The 12359-nt window shown below is 40.8% G+C and overlaps 1 protein-coding gene across 1 annotated transcript; it reads right to left on the reverse strand.

Annotated features, from left to right (window-relative positions):
- Positions 1-267: 267 nt before the first annotated feature.
- riok2 (RIO kinase 2 (yeast)) lies at positions 268-4595 on the reverse strand. Its single transcript, XM_069138942.1, has 10 exons — positions 4420-4595; positions 3418-3556; positions 3216-3332; positions 2578-2753; positions 2376-2464; positions 2091-2282; positions 1900-1992; positions 1339-1764; positions 959-1058; positions 268-583 (listed from the first exon to the last, which is right to left on the reverse strand). Exons 1-10 carry the CDS (start codon positions 4483-4485, stop codon positions 422-424), a joined length of 1560 nt encoding a protein of 519 aa, XP_068995043.1. The 5' UTR covers positions 4486-4595; the 3' UTR covers positions 268-421.
- Positions 4596-12359: the final 7764 nt, after the last annotated feature.

Below are 12359 nucleotides of genomic sequence, written 5' to 3' on the forward strand. Positions count from 1 at the left end.
ACTTTAGTTAAAACAAAAGCTCTCCATTATTCACTTTGCCACCCGGACTTGTATAACGGCCAGTTAATCTACACCTTCCTGTTTTTTGCAGCGATACTAGAGGTTAATCTGGCACACACGAGTAGGTATTCATCTTGACTAGGAAGCATAGTTAACATAGTTTCTTACAGCACGCCATGACAGATAAAACGTTTTCAGGGTTGGTTGTTTAATGTTAATGTCCATTGCTTTGAAAAGACAGAGAAAAAAAACACTTCAGCTGTAATGTATGTTTTCATCGTTTAATCACACTATACATCCATAAGTAGTCCATATTTACATTAGACTCTGGATAGTAACTCTATAAAAGTAGAGGAACTCATCCACATGCAAAAAAAAAAAAAAAAAAAAAGCATGTTGACATGAATTCCATCTGTCCTACTTATCCCCAGAAGGAGGCGCTCTCCATGCTAGACTTGATGTTACTTTGGTTGTCCCTCCTGGATTGGGTCACTAAATTGGCCTCTCCCTTCTGCAGACGTCTCCTCTGTGCTGCCTTCTGCTGTTTGGTGAGCTGCCTCCGCACCTTCTGGCGGACAACCTCCTGCAGCACACACAAGAAGAAGAACAGCAGCAGCTGCAGGTTACTACAGATGAATGTATGCACTGTCCCGTCTCTGCAACCCAGGCACAACACTGAGTAGACATGTAATGAGTCACATTCTTTTACTAACTGTAACAGCATGTGAAAGCTCTGTAGCAACACCTACAGGCCATTTGAGTTCTTGTCCACATCTAAAAAAAATCGTGTGGCTGCTAACAAGGTCTGGAGAAATAATCATCAAGTAATCGTTTCTTTTTCAATTATTTTGTCAAATACTTTGTATTTTGTTGCAATAATGTAATAGTGTCCTTGCTCCCACCGTCCCCTCAGTATAACACACTCTTGCAGACAGCAGTGAGTTTGCAGCTCACTTACTGGTGGTATGGTGGAGCAGCTCCCTGTGCTGCCCATTGTGGCCTCACTGTCTGTTCTTCTCCTACTGTATCCTGCGATGTGTAGAAGACTGTCCGAGTCTCTGCAGGGGAAAGAAATCAGTTGCTATTATCATACATTTTACAGCAACGCACGGAAATTTACAGTAGTTTTGTAATTTGTCTGCTTTTATTTTGACACAGATGATACTGTATTTTCAGCCAATGTCTGAATTTCGGAAGTTACCAGGCAATCCTATCAACAGACCTAAAATTACTCACTGGCTCTAAACCACAGCTGCAGGTGGAGAACGTAAACATTGATTTTTAGAATAAAAATTGCTTCATTTTGAAAGTTGCATTGCAACTTTACACAGTGTTTACCTGAAAGGTTTGAACTCTTTGTTGGAGGCAGAAAGGTCTGTCAGCTCTGGGCACTCGTCCTCTGCTTCCTTCAACTCTTCCTCTAACTTCTTCTCCTTTTCTTCATCGCCTCTGGCTATGGGTATCGTGTCAGTCTCTTCTTCTTGTGTTTTCTCACTCTTTTCCTCCTCCTGATCTTGTATATTTCTAAGTGTTTCACTGACTTTCAATCCCTCCAGTTCCAGCATCACATGTTTATATTCCTCCATGTCAACACTCTCCTCTTCTTTTTCTACTTCCTCATCTGTTGTCTCTTCATCTTCCTCCTGCTCCTCTTCATCAACGTCTTCTTCCTCAGGTCCAGCTGGGTGTAGCAATGCACCATCTCTCTCCAGGTCTTTAGTGAAGCCGCTGGCTGAGACTTCAACATCGAGAGAATAAGACCGCCTGGAGGAAATAACAGTAACAAGATTATGAAAAAGACACAATGGCACAAGTTTGTTTACACTAAAAAAAACTTTTCTGCATACTTCTATCACTAGTTCCATTGTATGTGTGTGTGTTTGCAGTATAAGCATTTACCTGATGTCTTTGTAAGTTGGAAAGAGCTCGCTCTCGTAATTGTATCGCCTTGCAAAGAAATCTCTGATACATTTGACGTCTCGGTCAAAATACCTACAAACAGAAGTAGGAGAAGTGAACAAAATGCAAATCTGTTCATTGTTTTATTAATTGTATCTATTGATTTTCAAGTTCATGTCAGAGAGACCAACCATTCAGCATTGGTGTGTGATGTAGACACCATTTGAGGGAAGTCGATCATAGTGATGTGGTCCTGGTCATCCAACATGAGGTTGAACTCGTTAAAGTCTCCGTGGATCAGGCCGTTATTGGCCAGTTTGACTATCAGCTCCATACACTCACTGTACAGGGCTGATGGATCCTGCAGTTTATGCACTTGACACCTGAAAGACAATGCACAAATATTATGTCAGGAAATTTAAGTGGGAGGACTTCACTGATATGAAGCAACAAAGACAAAGGGCTTGTTTACATACAGTGGGTATCCATTGATGAGCTCCATCACTACAGCATGTCTGTTATAGTCTATAGGTTTGGGAACAGGGAAGCCTCGATCATATAATGCCTGGAAGAAGAAAAGAAAAAAATGACATTCCTACTGCACATCTTATGAACATCGCTGGTGATAACTCTTTCTATTCCAATAACTTACATACTTCCTCTGATTTTGACCATTACCTTCATGTAGGCAAACTCCTTCATGGCAGAGAGGCGGGAGAGGTAGAGCCAGGACATGTTCTTCCTGTGTTGGTGGTAATCTCTCTTGTTCTTTAGGTTTCTGAAGGAGGTCCGACCCAACCTGTGCAGCTTCAGCGCGTACTGCTCACCGCTTGGACTCGCCACAATGTAGATATCTACACATGGTGAACAGGTGAAAGAAACATTTTTATAAACATGAGACTGACCAGGCAGTGAAGCCTGGAAATCTGATAGAGAACACATTCACATTTAGATGAAGATTGTGGGAATAATTAAAACTTCCGTCTTGTTCTGTTTAATTTCTTTTAATTGGAGCAGTTAGTTTTAATTGTCTGATTTGTATTAATTTATGGTTGTAGGTAAGAGGGTAAAAATGTCATGTAACAGCTCCCATTTGAACTGAGAAGGGCTGTTAGTGGAAACATATTTGGATGACATGACAAATTTATGAAGAACTATTTATATGGTTTATGTTTAATAACTTTACATCTGATTTGAGATTGAGATTTACTGAGGGATAAAAAAAAAAGATTTCTTATTATTGATTTTAACCAGATCACCACAGTCAAACAGTAATACAAATATTGATGTACTTTATACAGATATTTTTTTCTTGCCTGACTCTTTGCCAACACCCATTTGGTTTCCAACAGAAAATAGCACTTCTCTGGAGCAAAAGGTCTTCAGAGCCAAGTAGTCATATCCTCCATAGTTCAACCTGTAGCCCTGGACATCTGAAATCAACACACACACACCACATCAGATAAATAGTCTCTCTCTCCATCACGACTTGTGAGACAAAGCTGTGCGTTTTCTTACTCTTGGTGCATTCATAGACCACGAGTTTGTGTTTCACCAGGTCTCTGAGGACTTTGTTGCAGCCACCGTGTTTGAGTCTAGCAATCGAGGACAAGAGACTAACTGGAACAATCTCATGGTTCTTCATCCCCATCTCAACCTGCGTGAGGGAATATTCAGAGGAAGACAGAATTTAGTGTGCGGATAATCAAACCTGCTTGCAGCGACTGTGACTGTCACAACTGCCGCAGGGCTGAAAGAAAAATCTATTTGACATGACATGACACGCTCCCATTTGTTATCACATAGTTTTGGTTAGTTTCCAGTCTTTCTGTTTTATAGAAATGAAAATAGAGTGTCCTTAATACAAATTCCTGCAAGTTATACCTTGCATCTCAGCCAAGATTGAAACGAAAGATTAACTTTGGAAGACAAATGCTTGATTTGACGAACACAGATATGAACTTCAGCTGAACTATGGAATACATTTTTATACACAGAAAGTGGACTGTAGATTTTCTTGACCAGACTGACATTTATATTGCTTTCAAAGGGGATCTCTTCAGGGCCAGTATGAAGAAGGGGAATGACTATAGCATCAAATAACCCTTGTAGCCAAACCTACCATTTAAAGTGATAGGAAACACAACGCAGGAGACACGCTATTGGTTCCCATTACTGCCTGACATGTAAAACTCGGGATATTCATGCCATTGATGCCTCAGTTGTGATCATGTGTTTGTAATCCGTCTCCAGTAAACCCACCAACGTTATATCAGCCCAACAGTCAACCACTAAATCACATGGATACTATCGAAATGTATTTTCCACCTACTTGAATATGAACTGAAATTGCCATTACAACTGTGCCGTATCATTGAACAGCTGTTTGACAGCTCGTTAAAAAGCTCCTGACGAAATTAGTGTATTATATTCGGGAACATTAGCTCACGCTGGGTCGGTTAGCCTATTAGCTGGCAAAGCGAGACGAGCACAGTACCGATCGGATAGCTTGCTACTTACCGCGGTGAGAACTCGGAAGTCATCTCGAGATAAGTATCTCAATACCACAACATTTAGTTTCCCCATAGTTAAACCGGTACACAAACAGTTAGTGTGTATAACCTGCTATTACTAATATTTCTTGCTTCAGGTTATCCACATTTTTAGTAAACACACGTGCAACGCGGAAGTTCTGGAGCGGAAGTTCGGGACCGGAAGCTACGTCACTACAGGATTACGTTGACGTTACGTTGCCAGGCCCTGCACGCTGCCATTCACAACCCTGTGTACAATACAGTGCTCAACATCGACACAGCCCCTTTTTAAATGCACAAGTATCACTTAAATGATGTGAAAGAACATAACATGAACAATAAGAACATCAATAAATAGGTGAGCATTAACAAAAAACTGTTTACTGGAGCTAACAAGTGTATTTTTTTCTAAAAAGAAATTAAGCAGTGAAAAGGCTGTTTAATAACACCGTTTTTCTGAAGGTATGTCTGGCCTGATTAGACCTCAGTATCCTTGATGTTTCACTTGTTATTAGCAGGGCAACTTTTATATTAAGTGCATAGTGTAGGCTATATTTTGGTGACTTGTGACAGTAGGGAAAGCACAGGTCTATTAAAGATGGCTGCATTCCTCAGGAGAAGTCCTGCTTTTGTGCCTGTTGGCTGGTTCACTATCATCTACAAAATATGAACATTTGTGGCCTCACTGAGTTAATACTTAGCAGAGGACTATGGCAGTATGGTGTATTAGATTGTTTATGTCAAGCTGGAAACCTGATATAAAAATATACAAAGCAGCATGGCCCTGTGCATTATTTAGACATCACTCTTTAACCTTTCTGTAGCATGTCATCATGTTGAAATATATCCATAAAGTTACAATTAAGAGGTCTAAATTGAACTTTTTTTTAGAAACAAAAGATGCTGGTGATTCATTAATTCCAGGAAATATTCAATTCTTCATATTTGAGATAGATGGCACTGTGACACTGGTAGATTACTGAAGCTGCTGAGCTGCTGTCTTTTGTCTCTTACACTATTGTTGTTTCTGGTGTGTTTTTGAGATATTAATAGACAGGCCTTTGATTAACCTGGTGGATAGGAGAGGTTAAGTTATTTCGATGGTATAATTCTCAAAATTCTCTTGTTTACCCTCATGTGATAGTGGTATAAAAATAAATCTTTATAATAAATGGCAGCAATTCAGTAGACTGTTACTGGACCTCCAGGCTGTTAAAACTATACAGATAAGCCTACATGATAAGATGAACAATGAGTTTACTGTATGATACTTTATTATGCAGACATCTTCACAGTTACTTTGATTCTGGTCATAAAAGCAATTCTTTGTTTTGCTTCAGTGAGTTCTTTTGGGTATGTTTCAACCATACATATCGTCTTATCATAATTTACTGCTTTCTCTCTCATTTCATGCTGGCAGTTAATTAGAGCACATGATAAGACACCAGTAAGAAAAGGCCATCTCTGATTTAGATTAGATCATCATATCATGGGATAAGTAAAATTTCTCATAGGACTTCCCTTAATATTCTGCTACTACAATAGATCTAAGTAAGAATATGATTGTGTGATCTGATTGGCTGAATGTGTTTTTTTTACTGATAAAACTTGTGTTTTTCTTCTCTGACTCTCAGACTAAAATGTCTTGGGGCAAAATGTCTTGTCAGTCAGCCTGTGACAGACGGGCACAGTCGTCTTGTTTCACGGAGTCTGGACACACAAGCAGAGAGCCGAGTGGCCGGTGGTGTGTTAGTGGAGCTGGACAGGGAGCGTAGAGGGAGAGCACGGCTCCGCCTGTGTGTGGAATTAACTGGAACGTGGCAGAATGACCATTCCTGCTCGTGTGCTCGCGTGCACACGGACACACACTAAAAAAGTGAGATAGTGTCTTCTTTCCAGATGTGGTCAGAGAACTTGTTGCCAATGCTTCAACATAAAGCAGCTCTTTTCAATCTTCGGCCCCTTCCATAGTTTTCTCTCATCCTTTTTCTTCATTGCAGCCTCAGCTCTGCAGAATTTATTACATATCACTTTAAAGTGGCCCAAGTGTTCATAGACAGCTTCACCTCCACCTCGTGTGTTTTTGTGAGCACTCATGTGCCCACTGGTCTTCAGATGTATTGTTTGAAATGTCATGACCTCATCCATTTTGTGTGCATAGAGGGCTGAATATTGTCAATGGACCTGCAGTGAATCAGGATCCTTTGATTAGGAATTAATGAGCCCCTCGTTAGTGTAAGATGAAAGTGAGAGCTGGGTAGGTCAAAGTGATGAAAGGACCTTTGCAGTACTGACTGAAGTGAAGTGATCTCTACATTACATGTACACATAGTGTATCAAAGCTATCAGCCCTTTCCCCTATTATTATACTCACATGGAAAAATAAATTACTTATTAGGTTTTAATAATGTATGAGAGCTTAAAAGTGATATAAATATACCACATCATCTTATAGTGACCCTTGACATGTATGTATTTTAGAAATTTAAGGATAATCACACATAGACAACGAAGAAGAGTAAACACACCTTATTGCAAAAGTAATGTTGTTTACCTCTATACATATTTGAATATGTGATGCATCCTTTGAAAAGATGGAGTTGTATTTTCAGAGGGACTATACTGTATATTTAAAGGGTTGTTTGTGTTTGTGCTGTCTGTAGGTGTTTGAATTTCACTTGCTGTGTTTCTGCAGCGTAAACAAGGGATCATGGAAGACCTGCCCCTATCAGCCCGCAGAGGATGTCTGCTCCAAAAACAGACATGAACAATTTTGAGGGTAATACACACACACACACACACACACACACACACACACACACACACACACACACACACACACACACACACACACGTGCGCAGTGTCAGGCTGTTAAATTGCCTTCCTGTTGTTTTCCAGCTCTAAGCTTCATTGAGAGAATGCTAAATTGATGTAGGAATTGGAGAAGCTTAGGTAAGTCTCCAACAACAAGCGTGGGCTTTGTTCCTGGGTTATCATCACTGTGCCTTCAGCCAGCTGCTGTGTGTTTGGAAACATCAAATTTGATTAGATTAGAGACGAGGAGAAGAGATCTACCCTCTCTGCCTGTTCTGCTGCCTGTCTCCTAAACAATGATCTGCTCTCAGGTGCCGCTACAAGCGGCTTGTTAATGAGGGGCCTGAAGAGAAATATGAGGAGGGGAAGCATAACCTGCTCCAAGACATAGATACACTCAGCCACATACACACAGGTGAAAAGGCTATTTGCCTCTTTTAGACCTTTATATGTTTCACGTCTCTCTCTAAACCGTCACCTCTGTCAACATTTTCCAGTTTGGATGTGTAGAAATTGTTGAACACCTGTGTGACGACGTCTCTGTCTGTGGCCCCTTGTGTGTGTATTTTTCCTGTGTTTCTATCATATTCTTGCATGGGAGGCAGTCAAGGACGGACACACCTGAATCAAGTCCTCCTGATTGTTCCTCCTGATTGCTATATAGGTGGGCTGGACATGTTAGTTTGCGCGCTCTCTCTCTGCCCAGCTGTAGGTTTTTGCTTGGTTGTATTTTGGTTTCTATTAAACCTGCTTTTCACCTTCCACTTTGTTTACATTATTTTTTCCCGCATCCACACGCTCACTACATCACTGATAATACTGATTTGCATGTGTCACTGTATCTTTGTGCATAATTCAGTGTTGGTTAGATAAATTTGCTTGAATTTAATGTGTACTTATCTGTGTGGTCTCCCTTGTTTTGTCTGGACTTGGAGCTGGTTCATGACACAAGTGGTAAATTACCCAAATTTTACGCCTCACTGTGTTTATATCTGTATTTTACAATTTGTTTGTTACAAACTTCATACGTTTAGCTGAACTTTTGCTTTTACAATAAGTATAAATATGCATTGTTAGCTATTCACATGTCAGACATAAAATGTACACTTAGAATTGTACACTTACATGTACCTCTTAAAGAAATTAGATATAATATGTTAATTAGTGAATTTATTTTGAACCTATTGACAGAGCCAGGTTAGCCTTCTTTTCCTTAGATCTAGCATGTTCAATGGGGAGATATGTGTGTGTTGTCAATCATCTGATGTAACTCTTGACAAGAAAGGAAACAAGTGTATTTTCCAAAATGTCAAACAATTTCTACAAGGTTTTTTTCTATAGTGATGAGGATCAAGGAATGGAGGCGGTGAATGGAGTGTCTACACAAAAATATTAAGACAAATCTGTGTCTGTGCGTGTATGTATGTGTGCACAGGCACGTGCATGTGTGTACGTGTAAGTATGAGTGATGTAACATGGGCCTTTGCCAGATAATAACATGCCACAGTGACAGAGAATGCTGCTAACTAACAGCAGTTCTGGGATGATCTTCTCCATCACAGACACACGCACACACACACACACACACACACACACACACACACACACACACACACACACACACACACACACACACACACAACCTCTTGTAATGGGTTCACTGATGGATTGGTCCAGCGCAGGTGCAAATGTATACTCACACAAAAGCACAGCCATATGATGTAGAGGCACAACGTGGCTGTGTATCACTGGAAAAGGAAAGCTGCTATTTATGTCAGAGGTTGTTCAGGCCATCAGATAGCAGCTACGTCTTGTTGGTGTGTGTTTGCGCACGTGCGCCTGTGTGTTCGAATGTGTGTGCAGTTGAGTGTATCTGTGTGTCTACTTTAATAGCATTAACTCCTGCAAGCGTGAAATGAGACAGTCTCCTGTCTTTAAGAGCAGGGCAGAGAGAGCGGCGGCTGAAATAAACTGATGGATCATGCAGGCTTCCACTCAGATGAGCCTGTTAGCTCTAATAGAATCTGTGCTAGACATCTCAGAGCAAACTACAAAAAAATTACTTCATGTTGTACCGGCTATATTCTTTCTGGTTGCATATTATTTTTGAAGGGCATGACATATTTGTGACAAGACTACACCCAGATCATTCAAAAACCTTTAGGCCCCCTGGTTCAGCCTGTGGGAAGTTGGCTAATTAAATGCATGTCATCATAGTTTATTGTATTTTCTATCACAGCTAGATCAATATGGATTATAGTTCAGATTGCTAAAAGGAAGGCATTTTCTGTAAAACTGTTTTGCACTGGTAGGAATTGTAAACACAAGCTTGTTACATTCTCATAAATTCAAAGAAATGCTGGGAAAATCTGCCTGATGTCCTGACAGCCGTCTTGGCTCCCGATCGACAATGAGATTACCACATAAAACCCCAAACATGTTGTCTAAGCCTCACCTGCAGGTCAGTGGGGATGATGACTGTGATAACTGCCAGAGATAACACAAATCAGACAGAAATCTTGCCAGCAAGTTTTAAATCTCACTTGTTGTGTCCAAATCCGTCTTCCTGTTCTGCATGAGCTGCTGCCTTGGGAAAAGTTGAACAACACACACACACACACACACACACACACACACACACACACACACACACACACACACACACACACACACACACACACACACACACACAAACACTTTACACACACACTGTGCATTACAGTAATCACAGTGCAAGGGATCCTGGGTAATTTGGTTAAAGATGTCAGGAACGTAAATCACCTCCAATCAGTCCTGCTCTCTCATTGGTCAATCCTCCCACCTCCAGACGAACTCAATTGGTCACTCGTCTATCTCTGTAGTCCTTGCCCTGTTCAGCTGTTGCTCACTGGACACACTGAGATTGACTTCCTTCAGGCTCCAGTATGAAAATCGAATTGATTGATATGATTAAGCCACTTCATGCAAGATGAAACTGCTATAGGCACAAATAATCAGCAGGAAGAAAAGGGATAATTGAACACTGAGAAATATTGTGTGCTTTCTTGCAGAGTTATATGAGCTTTATGGTCATCTAACATGGACTCAATGTCTCGGCGAGGGACAGTAACTTCCAACTTGACATGTGTAAGCTTCTGTTTTTATGCTTCTTAAGAACATCAGATATATAACTTGTTAAATAGTGAGCTTTAGAGCTAAGCAGATTTTAATTACCTTTGGACAGAGCCCGGCTTGCTGTTTCCACCTCATTTGAGTCATTGTGCTCAAATGGTATCAATCTTTTCATCAATCTCTTAATACTAAACTGAATAAGCATGTTGAACTATTTTGTGAACTAGTCCTTCTCCTTAGAAACTGGCTGACTCACTCGCAGTTTATACCAAGCAGGCGACAGCAAAGCGTATCAGAGCACATCAAGTTGATCGAGCATAATAAATTCTGTGCAAGTGTTTCCAGTTCAGCATGTTAGCTGTGTATAGTGACTATTTGCTATACTTGAAAAACCAGATGTAATGCCATTGCAAGAATTGCAATGATGCATGCTTTCAAACAATATGCCCAGTTTGTCCATGATTAAATTTCAATTTTTTTTTTAAAGCTCACCACTTGCTTTGATCTGTATCCACTGTAACTCTACACAAAATAGGACTATATTCCATTAAAAACAAAAGTGCACAAGAAAAACTGGTGCATGTTGAGGAGCACAGATAAAGAGTTGTATTAATCCTGAAACTGATTTAACTTGTATTCCTAAAATCCTTTCGTTATCCAAACAAGGAAGCAGCTCATGGTGGTCGAAGGAGTAACAAAAAAACAACAGAAATTTGAATCACTTAGTCAATAATGTGGCTGCTGTAAGATCGCTATTCTTGTTCAACTTTAAATACATTTCCACAATCTTATTTTGAAAAATAGTATTCCCTTTCCTAAGCAGTTCATCTTAGGATGCATACATTAAATCAAATATTGAAATTAACTACCAGTTGTCTCACATTATAAATAACATGAGCTGGAAAAGTTTCAGCCCGTCGACTGTGGTTTTACTGCAGTGTGTATTTCTGTCTGTGCTCTGTAGTGGAACGGTGAGAGAAGTCACCTCCACACACGTGCGCACTTTAGATGTTCGGGGCTTTGATTTTCTGCAGTCTGCAATACAGGGTAGACAGCTAGAGATCTTCAAACAATACCTGGATAACACTCTGACACCCTCACTGCATATCTAGTGCTAATGATTACTTGTTAAGCACAACACACACACACACACACACACACACACACACACACACACACACACACACACACACACACACACACAGAGATAGATATACACACACAGGCATGTGCTCAGACTTAATGATTCTGCGAACGCTGCATATGTCAGAGCCTTTTCCATTTGGTCTCTCTCCCCTCAGGCAAGGACCTTCATCACACCACCAACCATTGATTGGGACGATTCAGAGCATTAATAAATGAGTGCATGTAGCTGACAGAAAGAAGACGCACTCACACACGTAGAAATATGTATTCCGGGCCTGTTGAAAATTATGATGAGAGCGTCAAACTGTGACAGTGAGTGTTTGCTTTCCTGGACGGAGGCAGTGGAGGTGATGGACAGTGAAAGGAGCATACAAATGAACAGCCACCCACGGGGAAAATCCTCCCACCTAGGATGTTTACTGCACAGGGACCGCACTGTGTGAGACTGCGGGTCTCGGTAAATATTCCTGGTATGTGTGTATGTGGTAGTGTCCACTCCTGGGAGGGGGTGCTAGAAATGCAGCCAAAGAAGAGATGCTGTGTGTCTATGTGTGTAACCGTGCGTGTGTGTGTGTGTGTGTGTGTGTGTCTGTCTATCCGTCCAGGTGTATGTTGTCTGGTCAGGCTGTTTGTCAGCGCTGAGACCAGATCGATGTGGCTCTAATCTAAGGCAGTATGATTTGATTGATTACCTCATATTCTGAGGCCCTGCACATAGACCTCCAATGGGTGTGATGGACACAAACACACATACATGTGCACACACACACACACACACACACACACACACACACACACACACACACACACACACACACACACACACACACACACACACACACACTATGGTCAGT

This window comes from Embiotoca jacksoni, unplaced genomic scaffold (assembly GCF_022577435.1).
Source record: "Embiotoca jacksoni isolate LCO1_2020_lvr unplaced genomic scaffold, fEmbJac1.0.p SCAF_8, whole genome shotgun sequence".
Taxonomy (NCBI): Eukaryota; Metazoa; Chordata; class Actinopteri; family Embiotocidae; genus Embiotoca; species Embiotoca jacksoni.